The sequence below is a fragment of the Aedes aegypti genome, chromosome 1 (genome assembly GCF_002204515.2).
Source record: "Aedes aegypti strain LVP_AGWG chromosome 1, AaegL5.0 Primary Assembly, whole genome shotgun sequence".
Taxonomy (NCBI): Eukaryota; Metazoa; Arthropoda; class Insecta; order Diptera; family Culicidae; genus Aedes; species Aedes aegypti.
In genome coordinates this window covers 54340138-54364531 of record NC_035107.1, presented here as the reverse complement: position 1 = coordinate 54364531, position 24394 = coordinate 54340138, and the positions used below count along the sequence as shown (strand labels likewise).

At 39.6% G+C, this 24394-nt stretch overlaps 1 protein-coding gene across 1 annotated transcript in view; it reads left to right on the top strand.

Moving 5' to 3' along the window:
- Positions 1-3952: 3952 nt before the first annotated feature.
- The window catches only part of LOC5570658 (probable ATP-dependent RNA helicase CG8611), a 51129-nt gene continuing 30687 nt past the window's right edge, over positions 3953-24394 (top strand). Inside the window, exons 1-2 of the mRNA XM_001659202.2 lie at positions 3953-4123; positions 4185-6114. Coding sequence (XP_001659252.2) covers positions 4070-4123; positions 4185-6114 — 1984 coding nt within the window. The 5' untranslated portion in view covers positions 3953-4069. The remainder of the gene's footprint in view (positions 4124-4184; positions 6115-24394) is intronic.

The window sequence follows — 24394 nt, the reverse complement described above, 5'->3', positions numbered from 1 at the left end:
AAATGCATAGACGGATCTGTCACATGAAAAGGCCTATTTTAGCTGACTACGCCCATTCTTAAAACTACCATGGAAATTCAGACCAATTTACTATGTTTACGGTACACCCCACCGCATTACTGGTACATTTGACAGAAATAATTTACAACAATCTGATTCCAACTACAGACATGGTAAAATCAAGCGCATTTCTGGTCTGCTGAAAATTGCCGGTGCGAGCGCTTAAGTTAACCCCCTTAAATGGTAGTTTTTACCGTACAATTTTTTTGCGTGTGTATTCGAGCTACGACGATTCAAACCAATGAGAATATATACCGAGGTGGGGAAGATGACATTTAGTGTGCGTGACATCCGTGTATAGTGCAAAATGTTTCACCACTACAATCGAGCGAGCTTCCATAAGAAGCCGTGTAAATTAGTGACGTAGTTATTTTTGTTTACGTTTTTTCTCTTTATTAATACATAGCCGTTGCTTCTTCTTCCACACCATAGTATATCTAGCGTAACATTTGAAAAGGGCCTATCTGCAAAACGTAAACATTGAGAAATTCTCAATTGAAGATTCCGTACCACATTTATAATTCCTATTTTAAACCCATTTGCATTTTTACTAGTTTCATACCTGTGTTCGACACCCATTAAAGTCTGTTGCGTGGCCCATTATGTTTCTAATCTCAAATAACACAACAACTCGTAAAAATTGTTGAATTCAAACATCATCGGCAGATAGGCCCTTTTATGAATCTTCAAACCAGTTAGGCCCTTTCAGTTAGGCCCTTTGATTGAACATGGTTTCAGTTAGGCCCTTTTATAATTTGCTAATTTCATTGATTTTTGAATCGGTTTGCATAAATCTTGAACAAAATTTAGCGATATTGGAAATTTTCGGTTGAAGATTCAGTACCATATTGATTATTCCTATTTCAAACCCATTTGCTTTTTACTAGTTTCATACTTGGGGAAGATCCAAAAATGACCTCCATCGTTTTTCGGGATTTCTAGAACCCTTCTACCCCCTCTGTCACGCTTTTTCTGATACCCAATCCATGCACTGTCACGTTTTCGTACATTCCCCCATTGGAGGAGGCCCCAATTGATGGACGTCATTTTCGGATAACCCCTTGTGTTCGACACTTATAATGGTCTATTACGTGGCTCACAACGATTTGAATTTGAAATAGCACAACAACTTGTAAAAATAGTTCAATTCAAACATCATCCGCAGATAGGCCCTTCTACGAATTTTCAAACCAGTTAGGCCCTTTTTAAATTTGCTAATTTTATTGATTATTGAAGTGATTTGCATAATTCTTCGACAACATTTAATTATTATGTGAGAAAACAACACAATATCATACAAGCTAAATATTGGAAACTATTCTATACAAAATCAGCAACATATTGATTATTGATATTTCAAACCCATTCACTTTTTTTACTAGTTTTATACTTGTGTTAGACACTTATTATGGTTTATTACGTGGCCCAGAACGTTAGTAATCTCAAATAGCATAACGACTCGTGAAAATGGTTGCATTCAAATATCATCAGCAGTTAGGCCCTTCAATGAATCTTCAAACCAGTTAGGCCTTTTCAGTTAGGCCCTTCGATTGGACATGGTTTCAGTTAGGCCCCTCCAGTTAGGCCCTTTTATTAAACATAGTTCCAGTTAGGCCCTTTTGGAATTTGTTGATATTATTGCTTATTGAAGTGATTTTCGTAGTTTTTAAATAAGATAAAGCGAGAGAAAAACAATGTAATAGCTAAATGTTGGATATTCTCGGTTGAAGGTTCAGTACCTTATTGATTATATCTATTTCAAACCCATTCACTTTTTTAGTTGTTTTATACTTGAGGGCCTTCCTTAGCCGAGCAGTTTAAGTCCGCAGCTACAAAGCAAAGCCATTCTGAAGGTATCAGAGTTCCATTCCCGGTCGGTCCAGGTTATTTCGTAATGGAAATTTCCTTTACTTTCCTGAATATAGAGTACCTTCGTACTTGTCACACGATATACGAATGCAAAAATGGCAACTTGTCAAAGAAAGCTCTCAGTTTATAACTGTGGAAGTACTCATTGAACACAAAGCTTAGAAGCAGGCTCTTTCCCAGTGAGGACGTAATGCCAAGAAGAAGTATAAGAAGAATTCTTGCAGAGCTGTTACAAAAACAAACGAATTTGTTTTTGTGAAAATCGCGACTTTTGGAACTCGATCCACAACTAGAGGCAACAAATAAAAATTAACAAATAAAAATTATTCAAAATTTTTAATGTAATTGATTTTTTTTTTCAGGATAAAAAATCAGTTTTTCAACTAACTTTGCATTAAGATTATGATAAAACTAGTAAAAAAGAGAATGGGCTTGAAATAGGAATCAATATAGTACTGAATCTTCAATAAAGATTTTTTATTAATTAATGTTGATTTTCTCACATACCTAATCGATTGATTTTGATCTAAAACTTTGAAAATCACTTCAATAATCAATAAAATTAACAAATTCCAAAAGGGCCTAACTGGAACTAAGTTTAATAAAAGGGCCTAACTGGAGGGGCCTAACTGAAACCATGTTCAATCGAAGGGCCTAACTGAAAGGGCCTAACTGGTTTGCAGACTCGTAAAAGGGCCTATCTGCCGATGATGTTTGAATTCAACCATTTTCACGAGTTGTTTTGTTATTTAGGATTTAAAACGTCATGGGCCACCTTGTAGACTATTATGAGTGTGAACACAAGTATAAAACTAGTAAATAGGAGAAAGGGTTTGAAATATTAATAATCAATATAGTACTGAATCTTCAATAAAGAATTTTCAATATTCAATGTTGATTTTCTCACATAATCGATTGATTATGTTGGTTGGTTGGTTTGGTTTGACTTTATTAACGAGATTTTTAGCCCTGGGCTAGTTCATCTCGGGACCAACGGTTTTACTTCCCTTCCGAAGGAAGTCGTCACTATAACTTTTTACGTCATAAGTGACTATGTCGGGGATGGGATTCGATCCCAGGTCCTCGGCGTGAGAGGCGAGTGTTCTAACCACTACACCAGGTCCGTCCCCGATTGATTATGTTCTAAAACTTTGAAAATCTATTCAATAATCAATAAAATCGACAAATTCCAAAAGGGCCTAACTGGAACTATGTTAAATAAAAGGGCCTAACTGGAGGGGCCTAACTGAAACCATATTCAATTAAAGGGCCTAATTGAAAGGGCCTAACTGGTTTGAAGACTCGTAAAAGGGCCTATCTGCCAATGATGTTTGAATTCAACATTTTTTACTAGTTTTTATGTTATGTTAGATTTAAAACGTTACGTGACCCAGTAATAGACTATGAGTGCCGAACAAAAGTTTAAAACTATTAGATAGCAATGAGTTTAAAATAGTAACAATCAATATGTTACAGAATCTTCAATCGAGCATTTCTCAATTTTTACGTTATGCTGATAGACCCTTTTCAAATATTTCACCAGGTTCCATTATGTGAGAAAAACACTATACAATGGCTAAATATTGAAAAATATGGAGGAAAATTAAAAATGCACGGAAGGGCCAATCTGATTTTGATGGAAATTTTCAGTTAGGCCCTTTTATGACCAGTTAGGCCCTCTTAGTTTTATCATTTTCAGATAGGCCCTTTTAAATTTGAATAAAATTACCATAAATAATGCATTTTGCATGCCCGTAAGAGTATGTAGGAGTAATTTACGTAAAAATTGATTCGAATAATGAATAATCATGTTTGTTTACATTTTGCAGTTAGGCCCTTTTCAAATGTTACGCTAGATATATTCTCATTGGATTCAAACTCTTCAAACTGCCACAGTATCCCATGAGCGCGGTCACAGGGATGATTGTTGTTGCTGATGCGCCTGGCAACTGAAATTTTTGACGTTTCTTCCTTTCTCCGGCCGTTCGGTTGCGTTGCGATGCACGTGCGTCTATTTTGATTCTTCTCATTCGTTCATTCGAAGTTTCGAAAGGTGAGCGCGCGCGTGTTGTCGTTTTCGTAGTGCGTTGTATTTTATGAAGATTTTCTAGTTAAAACTGTGCTCTTTTTGTGCCAAATCATGGATCTAATGCTAAGCAATTTCATCACCGACGATGGACCTGTACTGGAAAAGGTAGGTGCAGTAAAACTTGATAAAAATTTCGCAAAATTTCAACTGAATTTCGTTGTTTTAGAAAATGAAAACCGGTGCCGTGACGGACAGTAGTGGAGGTAAGTTCTCCATGGTTTTCGGCAAGAGCCAACCGGTCAAAGCTGTCGTGGCCAGAAAGAGGCCTTCCGTTGCACTGAAAGCGAGCAATCAGAAGGGAGGAGAGGAGGCGAAGAAGCCCATGTTTTCGTTGAAACCACAGGAAGCTGTTCCGGTTAAGAAATCGATTCCCCCAGAGCGGAAAGAACCCAAATCGGATTCTTTCCAAAACAAAAAGGTGGAGAAACCTATCGATATCAAACATAAAAGTCACGACAAGTCAAAGGCAGAAAAGCCAGAAGCTACAGGTCCGAAATTCTCGCTAACGGACAAGTTCGCCGAGGTCAAGAAGCACCGGAAGTCGAACATGTTCGACCGGATGAAGCACGACATGCCCAAGGTGGAACTGCCGGAGGTGCATCCGTTGACAGAGAAGGTATTCAGCGAGGTCACCATCGATTCGTTGGACATTCATCCCCACTCGAAGAAGAACATCGCGGATTTGCTCCATTTCAAGCACCTGACCGTGGTCCAGAATCTGTCCATTCCAAAGATTCTGGATGGGAAGGATGTGCTGATTCGAGCCCAAACGGGCTCTGGAAAGACACTGGCCTATGCGCTGCCTCTGGTGGAGAGATTGCACTCGCAGGAAGTTAAGGTTTCACGGTCGGATGGAATCCTGGCTGTGGTCATTGTTCCGACGAGGGAATTGGCCTTGCAGACTTATGAGCTGTTTGTGAAGTTGCTGAAGCCTTATACGTGGATCGTTTCCGGGTATTTGAGTGGAGGAGAGAAAAGGAAGGCCGAAAAGGCTCGATTGAGAGCCGGGTTGAATATATTGATATCAACTCCGGGGAGATTTTGTGACCACTTGAAGAACACGGAATCGATGAAGATGAGTGCGGTTAAGTATTTGATTCTGGATGAGGCGGACCGTTTACTGGAGCTGGGGTATGAGAAGGACGTGAAGGAAATAGTGGAATCGATTAAGGAGAACAGGAAGGACGACGATTCTCCCATTCAGACGGTTCTTTTGTCAGCAACGTTGACATCTTCCGTTAAGGAATTGGCAGGATTGACCCTTAAAAATCCGGACTATGTGGACACGAGCGACATTGCAGTGGAACGTCGATTCGACAACGTTGAGGACATGGAGGAACGGATAACCATTCCGGCTACGGTACGCCAAGGCTACATCGTAATTCCTCCGAAATTACGACTCGTCACTCTGAGTGGAGTGATTGCCTACGAATTCAACCGCCAAGCCAACAAATGCCTCGTCTTTATGGCCACCCAGGACATGGTAGACTTCCACTACGACGTCATGGTTGAAGTCCTCACTCAGAAAAGGCCCGATTCAGACGACGAGAAAGACTCCGAAGACGAGGACGAAGAGAACCTGAGCGTATCGGAATCCGAACCGGAAGATAAATCCACCGACATAATCCTTCTGCCCAAAGTGTCCTTCTTCAAGCTGCACGGCAAAATGACCCAAATCGAACGCAGTTCGGTCTTCAAAGAGTTCCGCGCGGCCAAATCCGCGGTCCTTCTCTGCACGGATGTCGTTGCCCGCGGAATTGACGTCCCCAGCGTGGATCTGGTCATCCAGTACCACGCCCCTCAAATCCTCGCAGATTACGTGCACCGAGTGGGCCGCACAGCCCGAGCTGGCCAGTCCGGAAAAGCCCTGCTCTTCGTGGAACCATCCGAAATCCAGTTCATCACATACCTCGCCGAAAAACAGATAAAACTCGCCGAGGAAAGGGTGGATCCGATTTTCGGTCGCATAGGAGTGTTGATCAATAGCGTCCCCGGACGGAAGAACAAAAACAAGGAACAGGCGGCCATCGAGCTGCAGCATCGGTTCGAAAAGCTCGTCGCCGGCGAGAAGCAGCTCCGAGAGTCCGCCGGGAAAGGTAAGTGCATTAGTCATTATGGTCCTGATTTAATTTGCGAGCACATGTGCAACGAACGAGGACGGTTCGGTTTCCTGGCGTGCGAGTGGTCCTAATTACTTCGGCCAGTAGTGGGAACGACCCCAATATCGTTAGATTTAATTGGGATTATTTATTTGCTCAATCGTTGGCTTTCTCGTTGTCTTATTGCGGTCGCATTGGAGTTTAGGGAAATCGCAAACGATGGAAGGTTTTGGGATAGTCATTTGTAGGCGGATTTGCTTTTATTATCTGAACCGCATTACAATAGATATGCGAACAAAGCGTATCGTTTCGTATGTGACATGATTCTGGTATAAATTGAGGCTGTACAATCCTTTGTACTGTGATTCCAGTTTGAGTTGCGAATTAGTGCCTTTACACTACTAAAGAAATAAACAGTGTGAACCTACAATTAAATCTAAATAGAAAAGTTTTGGAAGCTTGAAATGACTTAAAATGCTTGTATTCATGAAAAATGCTCAACATATGTTTTCGAAAGCCCTCATAGGGCTTGATATGGCTGAAATAGGTTAAACACAAATTTAAAGAGGCTACTGAAAGCTTAGCAAATCTTCAAAAGCTTCAAAATTTAAAGGCTTATACTTACCCCTTTCTGTATCATGGGATCTTCAGAGCTCCATTGGTTTTCGACAAACTCGAGACAAATGTAGCGGGGTAATGAAATTTGTGAATTAACCCAAAGCTAGCATTATTGTAGGTTTTGGAGCGTCTTGCTGGGTAGTACTTCGTAAAGCCCAAGCAGGACAGTTTTTACAAAGTGAAAAATGAAAAAGTGATTTGTTTGATTTGTGTCCTCAGTACTGTTGGTTTTTGGCTGCCTCAAATTCACCGAACCATCCGGAAGTGACAGGCAGCACATAAATTTAGAGAATCAATCCGGTGAGTTTGTTCCAGTATGATACTTTTTCTTTTGTGAGCCTTCCGGATCTTTTGTGAGCCTTCCGGATCGTGTTATCCCAGGGTGTTTAGTTCGAACGCGCTTCCTTTCGTTTTTCGATTATCTAAAAATACAGTACCACCCAGTACAGTTTTTCAATAGGCGTGATATTTTTTTTACGCGTATCGTTATTTTATACAATCCGATGACCCTGGAGGGATCGGTTTTGCTTTTTACTGGTTATTGAGCAAAAATATTACTGCACAATCGACAAGCATTTCGCGAAATACTATTTATACTATAAATAAGCTATTGTTTTCTCTTTTGATTGCCGTCATTCAAAAGATTAATTGAAAACGCTTAAACAACAAATGTTTATGGTTTATCGCCAGCTTTCTAGGCGAATCCTGACAATATACCTTCCCCAACCTCCAACTCCGTAGCACTTATGAGGGTGTCGCTGAGTCGGTGGCCTCTCATTAAGTAAGTGCTACATCAACATTTCCTTCCCCTATCCCAAGTTACGGTAAAGATGGGCGTGGCCGGGAATAGCGATATTCATGCTTTTAGTATTCTTGTTTATGATTTGAACAAGGTATATTCCCCTGCCTTGTTCTTGAAAGTAGTCAGGATGAGATTATTAAAAAGAAACATGAATGTTGCTAGTATCCAATCTACGAAGTATACCGTAACTACGCTAACGCTAACGCTAACTCGAGACAAATGTAGCGGAATTATTTTTAAGTTGTGGGAACCGGACACGAGAACGACTAAAACTATAACTATTTTTATTAGCCGTTCAATTTCACGCGTTACAAGTCTTTCGATTCTTTTTAACTGACGCTTTCTCTACACTCCAACTAGATGATATGGTGACCAACGAAATGGGTCTCCACAATATCATCTAAAAGTTTATTTATTTTTAATTTTGGTTATGTAGGAAAAATATGAGAACTGGTGGAAACATGTTTTTCGAAGTGATAGATGTGTTTTTATCGGAGATTATATCTGAAGATGTTTTGTGAAGTTTTGTTTTTTACTTGTATTCGATTTGCTTGCATTTTGCTCGAGAGTGCTCTGTAATGTCATCATCAATTGAATTCGTTTCGCGCGACTTGTTTTTTTAATCTCCCGTGCGTGTTGATTCAAAAATTGGTTCGTGGATGCTCAATTCGGGATGGATTAAGAACTGCAGTGCGTGCATTTTGATGGGCAGTGCTAAGTTACGGCTCACAGTTTGTTCTAATCAGCAGCGCATGATCGCAATGCGTAAATAATTCATTTGTTTGCCAACGTCTACCAAACGTATCCCATGGCACTACTCTTTCCATCAACATTCCACAACATCCTGTAACACCTATGAGAGGTCGTAGAGTTCTCTGCATCTTTCTTAAGTAGGGTTCGATCAATCATCCTTTCCCAGTCCCCAGGAGGATGCGTCAATCTTGTCTAGGAGTTAGTGGTTAGTCCCAAATCTCTGACTTTGGTAACGGACGGGAAGGAGGCAACCCTCATACAATGGTCTAGAACTGTACCACCTACGAATTTGTGCGAAATGCTTAATGCTTATGCTAGTGTAGGAAAAATATGAGAACTACAAAAAAAAAACATATTTTGTATTTGATGTCGCTTATGCCACTTCTTTAAAGAATGGATTAAAGCTTCCAAATGAAATAAGCGAGTTTTTAATCCTTCCTCTGTTTTGTTTAATAAAAAATAGTCGCTCTTAGTAGTGCTATCCTTTGTGAGCAATTCTCGCTAAAACCACTGTCGGCACACCTCCTTAGAATTCCATTTTTATGTCACTGATTGCTAGTATATGCTAAAACTAAAGAGCGGTTTTCTGTTTTCTCAAATTGGTGGACCCCTCGTACGCCAGCCAGCACCACAGTTTGCGAAAAAGCCCATTTTTTGATAAATCATAGGTATTCCTTCGCGTGACATTTCTCACATTTTCGTTGGAACACATAGCAAACTTAAGCTTTGATTAGGGTAGATGTATCAATAGTGGAGGTACTATGCACGATTGAACTTTATTTAACCGCTTTAATTCAAGAAGCGCAATTAATGCACATGTTGATGTTGTAACGGGAAGTAACGATCATTGACTTAATGAGAAAAATGATTTCATCGTAGTAATCCACGGCATGTCAGAGAAAAATAATACCTCCACTATTGGTACACTGTTCCTTTAGTTGCGGTATATTTTTAATTTGTGTTCCTATAGTTGCGGTATCCGTGGTTTTCTTATGGGATCCTCTACTATTGGAACACTTTACCGCAACTATTGGTACAAGCAAGAACAGTTTCAGCAATTTTAGTGATATTTCATCAGTTTTGAAGCAATTTGAACGCTCTTCTCAACTGTTCCATGTATCAACAAGCCAATACGTCGATTGGCAGTGTCGGTTCTGGGGTTAATGCAATAAAATCAGTGAAAACGGCACTACCGCAACTATAGGAACACCCACAACTAAGGGGTACAAATTTCAATGACGGCCTACTTCGCCTTAACGAACTTTTTGCCCATATCACGGTATACACAACAAGGTAGGCTATTCCCACGTGTAAACAACGATTTTCATCAAAACATGTGTCGTCATTCCTATCGTCAAGCATGAGGTCTTGAGGATAGTAAAAGAGAGCAGGCCTTGTTTTCTTTTGCACTCGTTCGAGTTTGCGATAGGAATGACGTCTCTGCCAAATGTCATTTTCGGAGTATAATGGGTCACTGCACAAAAATCTTCCTCTCTCTTTCCTTCCTACATAAAATTTGTAAACAACAAGGCCAGCAAACGTCAAAATCCCGAGCAAAATCATAACAGTGCAGAAGCCTATACCTTGCTTCCTTTTACCGTGGCCCATATATTATACGGTTGGAACAAACTCGTCTCTGGTTCCATGACTGATGGTCGTAGCAACCAATGTGTGGTTTATTTATTCATCGTCAAAATGTCACTGCCAATGTTGCTGTTATTACAGGGTGGCCACCGAACCGGGAAAAACGGGAAAAGCGGGAAAAAGACGGGAATTTGAATCCATCGGGAAAAAGACGGGAAAAACCGGGAATTTAATATGGTCACCGGGAAAATTATATTTCAATATCTTATCTTCAAGCTATAAATCTATAAAACATCAAAAATAAGTTGTAGAAAGTTGATATGGTTGATCATATTGCCATTAAGCATCTGTTATCTTGGACAAATAAGTTTTAAATTTTCTTGTTGAAACAGTCTAGTTTGCTACACTGAAGTTGGTTGGTAATGTTTTGGAATATTTTTTTTTTATCTCTTACTATCAGGGCTTATTTTTTTCTTTATCTTATTTGGCTCAAAGTTTTGAATCAGATATTAAAACTTCTTGCATAAAATAACATATTGGATTCATTATTTTCTTTAGTTACTTTAGTTTAGTGTGGCTTTGTTTCATCTTCATCTTAAACTTATTAGTTTTAGTGAACTCTTCATTTTTACACACTTAGAATAAAATGCCAAAACTCGGCTTTCGGAAACCGAGATCCGCACAGCCGAGCGCTCGGCAGTCATCTCGGTTTGAAAGTTTCTGTGAAAGAATTTAGCTGCCGTGTTAAACTGAGAATCTCGGCACCTCACAAACTGAAATGCAATCTGAACAACAATCTTTATTGAGGCACTTTTGGCCGCAGAATCTATTCTTAATTTATTTAGTTTACATTTGTGTTTTAAGCAATACTAACTTTGGGCTGCCCATAAATCATAATTGAAAATAATTATTGACATGTCCTTAAAATTCGACTAATTATTCCATAATTACTTCCCGGCAGAAAACGAACGATATTGTATACTAAATTACATAAAGAGTTTGTACAATCTAACTTCCTCCAGACTTATAATTTCAGGCACTTGGTTAATTGTAGAAACTTTTCCACGATATTTTCACTACTTTTCTACGTATACACAAAACCGATGCACTTTTCCGAATGTAAATGAAAACAAGATGGCAGATGGTAAAACAAAATACTGAGAATCTCGGTAAACTTAGATGGAAACCGATATATCAGCATTCGAGCCAACTGAGTTCGGTGAAAACGTTGTTAACGTTGGTGCTCGGCTTACAATATTGCCGAGATACGGGTAAAATGTAGAACTAACCAACATTTCAGTTTCAGGAGCTGCCGGTTAAAATTATTTTTTAGCTTGGTTTTCAGCAAAATGGGCAGAAGCCGAGTTTAAAAATGCCGAGCTCGCGAACAAAATTTAAGTGTGTATGAAGAAAAAAAGTAAGATTGAAAATTGAAATACTTTAAATAGGGTAATAGGGAACAAAATGGGCATGTAAATGGAAATGGAATGCTGTTTGTATGTCACGAGTTGGCTTGAGAACGGGACGACTGATTTGAATTATTCTTTCACTTTTGACATTAACTTTTGTTAAGTTTTCTCAACAATTTGTTATTCCATACCAATTGTACGAGAGCCAAAAAATACAAGGCAGTCTTCTACGAATATTATTTTTTTCTTATTGGACGGAAAAATATCGTTGAAAAGTTTGAAATAATTTTTTTGGTGTATTCAATTGAAAACCCGATCGAAGGGTCACGTTCAGGTTCCTCAATTAAAAACCGGGAAAATTCTGAAAATTATACCGGGAAAACCGGGAAAAAAGCGGGAATTTCAAAATGAACATTTGGTGGCCACCCTGGTCACTGTTATCGAAGTATATTATTACATATAAAATATTTCCCTCAACTAAACTTTCTCCCTGGCCCTGGCCAAGATCACAGGGGTTGACGGCTGTGAAACATATCACCTTCCCAATAGGGTCCTAAAGCCCTGTCCCAATTTTAGTGCCAAACGCTTAAGTTTAGGCTAAAAACACATGTTTACTCAATTTTCTAATGTTTTCCGTTGGTTTAAGCCCAAAATACATTTTTTTTAGATTTTGTCACATCCTTTGGCTTAAACTCAAATTTTGGGTGTATTTTGTTTTCCGTGTCCCTTACGAAATGTCAGATAGGATCACATGATCAAAAGTGTCAAGGTTCATTTATGGACCAAATTTTTAAATTAAAGTTCAAACATGATATAGCCATTATTTGAGCGGGAAAAATTGCTAAAGTAGTTACAGTAACATGCTTTTTCGTGTTATTAAATAAAAACAAGATTTCATTAAAAATTTTAGGACCCAATACTTTGGCACTTCTCTAACGGTTCATGATTTATCATGAAACGGATGAATTCAGGCGGATGATCTGTTAATATGTTTCGGCATATTATCAGGTCCTCTTCGAACGGAGGGACCGCCAGGGCTCAGTAGTTACTTATAAACTAGTGCTGGTTGTTGATGTTTCAGTCCGTCTACACGAGCTGTAGCATCCTTTGTACTAATCAGTTAAGTTTCGAAGCCAACGTGTGATCAATTGTTTTATAATGCATCAATCTTACTATTGAACAAATAAGCCTTATTAAAACGATTTCTATCGATAATTCCTTTACTTCAAGAGATAGAGAGGTGCGATGTTCAGCAGAAACACGCGTTTTAGGATATCTAACATTTTTGTAGAAGATTTAAAAAATGTTGAAAATCTTAGTAAAAAGTTATGAACAAGAATGATTTCAAACGATTTTTTTCATACAATTCGTAACTCTTTTACAAGATTAATAACATTTTTCATGTCTTCTACAAAGTTGTTAGATATCTTAAAACGCGTGTTTTTGCTGAACATCGCACCTCTCTATCTCTTGAAGTAAAGGAATAATCGATAGAAATCGTTTTAATAAGGCTTATTTGTTTTATAGTATGAACCCATAAAAAGACGCTTATAGACAAATGTTTTTATCATCTGCCGAATGGAAAGGTATGGTACTTTCATGATTTGTAAGAGTTGTCTGCGCCATTTTGCGCCGAAAGGCAGTTATAGGGGCCTAAACTACCCCTTGAAAAAAGAGTACACTAAGGTTTTTTTTTACACGGTCCCCCGTGCCGTGCAAAAAAATTCCGTGCAAAAAAAAACCGTGCTAATTCTGGAATTTGTGTTAAAATAAACCGCGGTAATTCTAGAATCCGTGGAAAAAGTACCGTGTTAATTCTGAAATCCGTGTGAATAGGAAAAAAAGCCGTGTTAATTCCGAAATCCGTGTAAATAAGTAAAAAAACCGTGTTATTTCCGAATTTTGTGCAAAAAAAGTACCGTGTTAATTCCGAAAGGCGTGTAAAAAAAGCCGTGTAAAAATAAAGCGTGCAAAAAAAACCGTGTAAAAAAAGACTTTAGTGTAATTCATAAATAACTTTGTTACTTCAAAAGATAGCGTGATGATATGTTCAGCAAAAACATGGGTTTTTTCATGACAAAAAACATTGTAGAACACACAAAAAATTTCAAAATTCTTGGAAAAAAGTTATGTTTAAAAATATGATTTTAGGGGCCATTCACATACAACGGCATATATCTCAAAAAGTATAAGAGATGGAAAAAGCATGTCTTTGACAAAGTTGTTTCAAATTGCCAATTCTACAACTTTGCCGTAGACACCATATGTCTATCTAAATGTTTTGAAAACATAGTTTTTCTATCTCACTGCTAGGTGGATTGATCACAAAACTTTTTTCATCAGAAGATGCGCTGTAACATACCAAGAAACTTCTCCGAATAAACTATATCGCTAATCAACGGTTTGGGCGCTATTCAAAAAGCGCATGAAATCGACGAAATATAACACAGTGCGCTATAACAAAAAAGCTCCACGTGGCCCCACTTTTCTTTCTTCGCGACAATGAAACTAATGTTCTTGACTAGTCGTATACAAAAAATTAGCTGCCGCTTCATGAGTTATCCTCAATTTTGTAAAACATGATGTAAATTTATTTTGTTACAGTTAAGCTTCTAAGATTTGATGACAAAATATTTTTTAACAATTTTTTGTACCAAAAAATGGTCAAAATCGATTTTATGACTGTTTTTACTAAAGTGTCATATATCGCCATCCACTTCCACGTCAGAGATAGAGTTTAAGTGTCTTCGGAAGAAATGTCAAAAATGCATCAATGAACAACTTTGCAGAAGAATGTTTTTTACTAAGACGCTCCTATCAAAAGATAAAACTGATCTAGATCAGTTTTCACTTATCTAGATAAAATCTGAATGAGTCAAAATATAGTTCAAGTTATTCCAAAATACTTTGTCGATGACGCCAAACCTCTAGGATGCATATCCAGAGTACTAGAGGTTTTGGCCGTCGAAAAAAGCGATCTGCCCCAGTAGATTCATGCGTACTGTGGGCGGAGTAACGCAGAGTCTATCGTGTTTTGGGTACGAGAATATATCGTTAATGTGAATTATTCTGGAAAAGAATTGCTAGGAGACTGTAGATTTTTTTTAAGGAGGAAGGGCAGGTGCGAATTGCAGTTGCTGTGTAATAAAAAATAAAAAATAAATGTAACACAAATGAAGCTTTGAGCAAAACCGCAAGCAAAGTGTTAGTTGTGCGTGAGATTGGAGTATCAACTTTTAGAAGATAGTGAAGATATGCCTCATTAGGAAACGTTAATGAGAAATGCCATTTAATTTCGAAGCAAATACTACGACTTGACTTGAACATTTTGGCTCACTATTGACAAACTGGACAGCAGCTTTCAACGGTTCCAGCTAATTTGGTGAGATCTTTCCACTTCATACCACATATATTTATTTTATTCATAATACATAAACTATATTATATTTCTAATATATGCATTTTGGGTTGGGTGGGATTGAAACGAGATGGATAGAAAGAGTGAAACTGTCAACTTCCTATCGCTAACATTTCGTGGAAAAAGGGCGGGCTCTTCTCCCCATCTATTGGGTCTTTCTGGCAAGCAAGGGCTTGATTGTACGACTGTTTGTGTGAACTTACTTCTGGAAGGAGATTCTTTTTTCCCCTGCGGGTTTCGCGAAAGTGTCTCTGCTTACGGGTCCGCATTCGTTTTTGGCCTTTCAGACAGGAGTATGATTGAACATAAAGAGTTATACAGTCTTGAACAAATCATTTTATTAGAATAGACCATTGTTACCGGTGGATACCTTGTTACAATAGATGGCAGCTCATATCATCATCATCATCACCATCATCGAAAAAAGCGATCTGCCCCAGTGTGCGAGGTCCCTCTTGAGGGCTTCTGGAGTACCTTAAAAGCAGCCAATAACAACGCAGTCGGAAGCATCGTCAAGTATGTGGAAAGGAGGTCATGTGAAGATTGGTTCGACGAAGAAAGCATGCAGGTTTTGGAGAAGAAGGATGCGCGGGCTGCATCAAGGAACGCGACAAACCGTGGAGCGATATAAAAAGAAACGAAAGCGCCGCCTGGAAGAAGTGGAATGTGAAGAAATGGAGCAGCTGCAACGTTCACTAGAAACGCGAAAGTTCTACGAGATGCTTAGCCACCGAAAGTCGTCGTGGAAGGACGAACGAAGAGCATGCCGATGAATAAGATGAACTCCCGACGATTCCGATCCCGGACCGTTGAGGGAAGCCGACGCCCAGCCAGTCGCTAGATTGCCTACGTCAAACAATTTCAAAATATTTAACTTGTCGCCTATTATTGTAAAGCGCAAGCCCTGCTTTATCTCTCTTTTGTCAGTCGATCCACCTTGCTTTGTTCTTCAAGGGAAGTCCTTTCGCCTCCAATTACTTCGGTATTGCATTAACGACCCCGAGTCCCAGGACAAAGCCTGGAGAGTACAATAAAGCGTCCCTGGAAATGAAATTTTCTTGCAAAAGCTGATGGAGATACTTTCGAGGTGATTATTGAGTTCGTTTACCTCGGATCCTTGTTAAATACGTGATGCATCATAAATGGAAGTCGCGCCCACTATGGGCTCCAGAAGAAGCTGCGATCGAGAAAGATTCACCCCCGCACCAAACGTACCATGTACAAAACGCTAATAAGCCCGATGATGCTTTATAGATATGAAGCATGGATCTCGTTAGGCTCTACGGCGAACCCTGTATCCAGAAAGTGGCGAAAGCCAGAAGGGTGCTTTGGGCAGTGCATGTTGCAAGACTACCGGACAATAACACTGCAAAGATGGTGTTCGTGTCGAATCCGGTTGGTACAAGAAGGCGTGGAACACAGCGAGCGAGGTGGTTTGACCAGGTACAACACGATCTGGAGTGCGTGGGCCAAAATCGAAGTTGGAGGGACACAGCCATGAACCGAGTAAATTAAGGTATCATCGTTAACGAGGTTTTATCAAACTATTTGATGTCACAGCAAGTAAATAAATAGTGATTCAAACAGCTTGAAAAAGACTTAGAAAATCATAACAAACTTCAAAAGGCTGAAAAGGTTTTGCAGGCTTAAATGAGCTTTTGGGGGCCCGAATAGCCGTAGCGCTAAACGCGTAGCTATTCAGCAAGGTCAAGCTGAGGGTCGTGTGTTCGAATCCCAACGATCGAGGATCTTTCCGTAAAGCAAATTTTCTCGACTTCCCTGGGCATACAGTATCTTCGTACCAGCCACGTGATATACAAATTCGAAATTGGTCATTTGGCTAAGAAAGCTCTCAGAAAAATCTGTGGAAGTGTTTATATAAGCTGATAAGCAGGCTCTGTCCCAGTTGAGATGTAACGTCAGAAAGTTTATTATGAAGGAGAAGCTTTTAAAGAAGATTCAAAGCTGAAAAGACCCTAACAAGGATTGAAAAGGCTATAAATAATATGCAATGATCAAAGCATGAAAAGGCTTTCTACGGCTTGAAAAAGCTTAAAACAGTATAAAGGGCTTAAAGGGGCTTCAATTGGCTCAAAACAGCTTTAAAAAACATGAATAAGCTAAAATGCTTACAAAAGTTGGAAAGCCAAACCGATGGGGTAAACATTCGTTTTAGACTATCATTTTTAAAGCTATTATGCCTAAAAATCGATAAATATTACAACATAAGTTTGTTCAGCAAATTTGTAGCCAATGAATTAAAGGTCCATTGTATCCAATTTATTTCAAATTTTAGATCACAATTTTGAGTATATTTTTATGCAAAGATTACTCTATGGCTTGCATAAAGTATTCGTGTCACAAAATATTAAGGTTTTGTGTTTCAGACAGTCAATTTTTGTCCTACACTAGCTTTGAACCTTTCACCTACCGGTAGGTGTGAAAAAGTTGAGCCCATGTGGCGTTTTTGTCGATTAAGTGAACGTCAAACATGATCAGAAGTGTCAAGGTTCATATTCGAATTCATTTTCAAAATTAAAATTTTAATATGATATTGTCGTTGTTTGAGCGGGTAAAATTGCCAAACTAGTAGCAAGAGCACGCTCTATCGTATTATTCAATGAAAACAAGATTTTACCAAATATGTCAGGACCCTATTCCCAAATTTACACACCCACTCGGTTAATAGAGGAAGTACGAATAAATCTATCAAACAATTATCCTGCACCGTTGTCACTCGTTGTTCGCCGAGTTTGTCTAGTGCTCTCGACTCGAAAGTCTCCTTCCAGCATTTTGTCATGTGTATTACAATCGGTTTTATGCATTATCCTCTTAATTTCATTTCCACCCCTAACTGACTAATTAGAAGAGATATATATGCGCCATTGCGCCACAACAACCACGGTATTGTTCCCCCGACGAGCAGTTTTTACTATAGGGCGACGACAATATCAACGACTGCGACGAAGAGGTACAGATACGGCAGTTTCCCGTTCCATCCGTTGGTATACGTTATTATTTACTCGTTCGGTCTCCGTTTCTGTATCATTTTGCGGTATATTAGAGCTAGGATATGAAATATTATGAATTTATTTCAATTTGGATTGTTCTCACTGTTCGCTAGTGGTGGCGGTGTTTCAAAAGAAAGTTATTTTTTATAATTTCTAGGTTTTCATCGTTTCCTTCATATATTTATCAATGGTTTGTCTCAGGAATTGATGTTAGATTCAATTAACTATTCCGCATGGAATCTGAATACGCCAAACAATGCTATAACTTTTCAATTATTAACGTTATGCTGACAATATTCATATAATCCGCGAAGCAAACAAACTGACTGAATCTTGTGAAAGTTGTAACTCGGTTGTTGATTCTGGCTCTCCGAATGACACCTTCGAGTGCGATGTTGAGCTGTAGGCATGAAAGTTTTTTATCCTGTCGAAGTCCCCGACGGAATCTGAACGAACTGTAGTGTTCGCTCAAAATCTGCACGGTGTGCAGAATTACACCGTGCAGGCATCCTTAACTCCCATCAACGTAGGAGCATGTTGATTTTGTTCTTCTGCTGTACTGCTGTTTCCTCCGCCGCCATTCAGGAGTTCGTCGTAGTACTGCTTCCACCTTGCGATCACCTCACGTTCGTGCTTAAAGATATCACTTCTAGTACTACATTCGGTATCTTAGTACCCCATTCGACACCCATGTTTGACAGATCGCAGCAAATAGTAGTGATTAAGGTAAACTCCTAGAATAAGGTATCTCTAACGAGTCGTCATTAACGATTCAGTTTCCCACTATTTGTTCAATAATTGCAACACCGTCCATCTACCCAATTAGAATAACCATTCGTACTACTCTGAAAAGTGTCCCAAAACGCTCTACCGAGCATTCGGGTACGTGTGTTTTTAACCGTAATTAAATTTACTAGAAATAACTCTCCATCCACTCACAAAATGCTCGCGAATAAGCAGCGACAATAGATCTCCTCTCCGCACTAATAACCATGTCGTCTGTCGGAGGGGGTCGAAATCGTCTCTACAACTACAACCGGAGCCGGCTTCCACAGAGATTCTGGTTCCGAATTTATTATCGTATTATTGTCGGTCTGAAGTTGATATTGTTATTATTACCATTATGGCGAAGCCATTTCGTGTGTTCTATCGTCACAATCGTTGTCGCTCGTCATAGTTGGCCGTTTTGTTCGGCGTAGGAACATTTCACCAGGGGGAAGCCGAAGCCTGCTGTGACGAAAGTGCCAAAGCGAGAAATAGCCAAGGGACAATTATTATCAAACAAAATAAATAATAATTCATTCAATTGGTAGCCTGCTTTGATTTTTTTTTTTCTCGACGCTGCGCAACAATTAGGGAACAGGAATTTTGGCAACCGTGACGACAATAGAAACCCGCGCGCCACGGGAATCGAACGCACGATAAACGCCTCCGGGCACGAGCTTTCACGCAGTTTTGGGAAACAATCGGCAAAAGGTGCGAATTTTGCTTCTGGTCATGTCCATTATGGGCTGATGCCAATTGATGAATATCAAAATAATTTAGTTGCAAAGAGCCCCGCGAGCCGGTTTCGTTTCGTGTCGCTATTGAAAACCCATTTAAATATCGAATTACAGAGAGCTCGTGCGCATACCCGTCCTAATTGTTGTTCCAGTTAACCAGATTGGATTGGCAGATTGTAACGAGTCAATGGGAAGCCGCGGGAGATCTGCTAAGGAGGGGTGCCGCTTGCATTCACTCTCGGAAGTAGGAGTGATATTGTTGCCATATGTGTGTTCGCTGAGACAATCGACGATGGAAGGCTAATTTGATTGTTATAAAAGGAACCTCAAACGATTCGCTTGGAATTGGATTATCTGTTGAAGGGTGGTTTCAACGGAATTGAATGATTTCAAGAAGGTTTTTTGAACTACATGCTTCAATTTGATTGGTTTTCTGACGAGTTTTGAAATTGTTTAACGCTTTTACATTCTTTTTAAGCCTCTTTGTTTCGTTTTTTGGTCTTTATCAGTTGTTTTAAACTTTTTTAAGTTCTTGAAAACTATTTGAAGCCTTTTCTATCCTAGTTAACCCTTTTCAACCCATTGAAATCTTTTTTTACAAAGGATGTGTTTTAGGGTTACTAGTTTTGAATTCCACCACGCGTAATGAGTTAATTAATTAAATAACCATAGCCATGCGGAATGGATTACCGAACAGCTCAATATAAGCGTCAAATTATATAAAAGTTTTACTGTCCCTTTGTAGGAGTCATGTCGTCATTTGAGTGAGAACGACACGTTGATAGCCTTCCTTCATCTTTACTTTTCCACAATATTGCTGTTTGCATTTGAGGTGCAAATCTTGACTGAATGTGCCTCAAATGCAGTAACATAAAACAATCAAATGACTCCTAGCAGTAGCGCAACCAGAATTTGGCTCTAGGAGGGGTTTTGGACTAAAAAATGAGAGTCAAAGTGGATACATTTAGACTAGACTAACATTTACAAATGGCGAAACAACATTTGCATATTTTAGTTAATCTCGTTCACTCCAGGCATACCTTTTGTATAAACTTACGCCACTTGTTAAAAGGAGTCTATTATACCTGGTGAAATTATCCTAAACTTTCAAAAATCCGCTTGTGATGATATTTATAAAAGCTTCGTGTTCCATATTTATATTTTATTCTTTACAAAAATTAGCATAGATTTACTGTTCAAATATGAATGGTTGACAAAGTTTATAAGAAGTTCAAATATTCTGATAACGATTTAAATCTTCATTCTTTGTGATTTGTCCGAAAGTTCATCCGAAATTGTTTCCTGACTTATAGTTATGTTTGGAAGCACACACATCAGAGTAATAACGTTCAACCTCTTTTCGACTATTTTGTTCCCTAAATACGTTTAAAAGTTTTTCAACGCCGAGAAGAATCTTTCAGCACATAAAGTTGCAGTGAGAAACGATCCGACAATTATGAGCCTTTGGTCCCAGCTTGTAGACGAATATTTATTTCGACATAAGGGCTTAACTGAATTCATCGAACATTGATTCACTTCTTGTAACATTTTTTCGTGTTGTAGGATAAATATCACTAAAAATTGCTTCAGGAACAGGAAATAGTTCAGATTTTTTTTTTGTCGATTTGTGATTTTTCAGCTTGAAACCGCCATCTCATTTGGGCTTTACTAGGACTAAGCTTTTATTCTTATAAATGCTTCTTCAACAATTGCCCTGTAAGTCGTATAATTTGGCAAAATTTTGTGTCGACTAAAACACTGTTGAAGCTTCGGAAGTCACATCACCCAACCGTTAAGAATTCTAATATATCTACTTGTATGAACATCTTGTCAAAACAGGTTTAGGGAAGTTTAGGGAAGATTCAAATATGACATCCATCGTTTTTCGGAATTTCTAGACCCCCTACCCCTCTGTCACGCTTTTTCCAATATATATAAATAAAAATGGAATGGCGTTTGTATGTCACGAAATATGTTACAAACGGTATAAAGTATTTGAATGATTATTTCTCCGTTTTGTTCCTCAAGAGTTCCAACGTGTTTGTATGTATGAAAATCCTAGAATATTCACCGGAAAAGTCGGGAAAAATGAGAGTAAACGAAGCTGTCATTTTGTATGGGACGATCCATAGCGTTTTTCAACAGCCTACTTGATGGCAAGACAAAAGTTTGCCGGGACCACTAGTAGCTAATACATGCACTGTCATACTTTCCATAGACCCCCCCTTCCACCCTCTAATGATGAACGTTAATTTTGGATGACCCCTTATCAATAGAAGTAAAAAAAAGTTTTCTTGAAACTTTTCGAGCTTATTAATAACAAAAAAGTCACAATTAATAACAATGTAACTGTCATTACAACCTACTGCTCCGCTGTTTGTAATTTACAGTAAAATAAGTCATATAAATTCTTTGCTCTGGGGGGGGGACCCCAAAACCCCCCTTGGTTGCGCCACTGACTCCGAGCAACAATCATCCACATCACCGCCAACCTAGCAAGAAAAATCTATCCCTGACACCGCATTTCTTGTGGAAAATCTTACCGCGTTTGGTGTTCCCGCATTTGATATTTGCATTTCAAACGCACACAGCAATACAGTTGTTGTGGAAGCGATATAGGTATGATAGGCAAACAGTTTCAACACTGTGTAGTATACATGAGATGGATGGATGTGGGTTATGATAAAGGTCTGCGTGATCTGTGGGGATTTGAATTCGAAACTTTGTAACCATCTAAGTTATTGGGTCACCAAGTGGCTCGGTAGCTTAGCTGGTAAAGCGCTCGTCTAGCATACAAGAATCCTGGATTCGAATCCCAGCCGAGCACGTGAAATTTTTTTCATAATTTCACCCATAATGTATCCATCTTTACTGCCCGTAAGAAGAGCAAGACCAGTAGAATAGCCTTCCTTATTAAATCGTCTTTTCATGAAATAATATTTAACACATCATAAAAATAGTTGAAATATCAAAAAATTGAAACGACACACTGGGGCGAAATTGATCACCATATAACAAAGCAGGTTTAAGAATAAAAATTTCCCTATCTACTAAATTTGGGTCTCCTGAATTTGAAAATAAAGTCAAAATTCTTACAACTCGAGTATTTGATCATTTTGTTGCAAAATTAAACTTTGAAAATCTGCCAAACACGCCTAAATGTAGGCAATTTTCCTTGAAATAAGCTCATTATTTGGGAATAAACGGTTTTATGAAACAAACACATTACTTGCTGTGCTGTATGATATCAAAAATGAGGTTCAGCAGTTCATACTTAAGTTTACACAACATTTTTAACACTCAAAGTTGACATGTAGGCATAGCACCAGTGGATTGTTTAGAACCGACACTTCCAACTGTTTTGCTTACACCTTCAAAAACTGTGAATATTTCTATGCAAAACTGACCCCAATAAATATGAAATAGTTCAAAATCATCATTACACATCTATAAACTAGAAAACATGGAAAGTCTGTGGTGCCAACGAAACCTTCAGCATTCTTGGGAGGAAAGGTTTTTTGGAACAAACCTGAGGGGCGGTTCATTAATTACGTAAGAGATTATGGGGGGAGGGGGATTTCTTACGCGCCATACAAGTTATTTGTAATTTTTGTACAAAAAATCTTACCATGGAGGGAGGGGGGGGTCGAAAAACTGCCAAAATTGTCTTACGTAATTAATTGACTCCGACCACTACCTGCTGATGGTGAAACTGCGCCCAAAACTATCCGTCATCAATGATGTACGGTACCGACGCCCGCCCCGGTACAATCTCGAGTAACTGAAACAACCGGATGTCGCAAATGCGTACGCGCAGCATCTTGAGGCAGCGTTGCCGGATGAGGGCGAGCTCGATAGGGTCTCTCTTGAGGACTGCTGGAGGACAGGCAAAGCAGCCAATAACGACGCTGCAGAATGCATTGTCGGATTTGTGGAACGGAGCTCAAGAAACGATTGGTTCGACGAGGAGTGCCAGGAGGTTTTAGAGGAGAAGAATGCAGCGCGGGCTGCAATGCTGCAGCATGGTACGCGGCAAAACGTGGAACGATACAGACTGAAGTGGAAACAGCAAACCCATCTATTCCGGGACAAAAAGCGCCGCCTGGAAGAGGTGGAATGCCAAGAGATGGAGTTGCTGTACCGTTCTCAAAAAACGCGGAAGTTCTATCAGAAGCTCAACACATCCCGCAAAGGCTTCGTGCCGCGAGCCGAGATGTGCCGGGATAAGGATGGGAGCATCTTGACGGACGGACGCGAGGTGATCGAAAGGTGGAAGCAGCACTACGATGAACACCTGAATGGCGCAGAGAACACAGGCACAGAAGGTCAGGACAACGAAGGCGATGGCTACGTCAGCACAGCGGACAGCGGAAACCAACCAGCTCCCACGATGGGGGAAGTTAAGAATGCCATTCAACAGCTCAAGAACAACAACGCCGCTGGCAAGGATGGTATCGGAGCCGAACTCATCAAGATGGGCCCGGACAGGTTGGCCGCTTGTCTGCATCGGCTGATAGTCAGAATGGGAAACGGAACAACTACCGGAGGAGTGGAAGTAAAGCGTTATATGCCCTATCTACAAAAAGGGCGACTGGAGTGTGAAAATTATCGTGCAATCACCATCCTAAACGCCGCCTACAAAGTGCTATCCCAGATTCTCTTCCGTCGTCTATCACCTACAGCAAACGAGTTCGTGGGAAGTTATCAAGCAGGTTTCATCGACGGCCGCTCGACAACGGACCAGATCTTTTCCGTGCGGCAAATCCTCCAGAAATGCCGTGAGTACCAGGTCCCTACGCACCATTTGTTCATCGATTTCAAGGCGGCATACGATAGTATCGACCGCGTAGAGCTATGGAAAGTCATGGACGAGAACAGCTCTTCCAGGAAGCTCACAAGATTGATCAGAGCAACGATGAACGACGTGCAAAACTGCGTGAAGATCTCGGGCGAACACTCCAGTTCGTTCGAGTCTCGGCGGGGACTACGACAGGGCGATGTACTTTCGTGCCTGTTGTTCAATATTGCGCTTGAAGGTGTTATGCGGAGAGCCGGACTTAACAGTCGAGGCACGATTTTCACGAGATCCGGACGACATGGATATTATTGGGAGAAAATTTGAAACGGTGGCAGATTTATTCACCCGCCTAAAACGCGAAGCAACAAGAGTCGGGCTAATG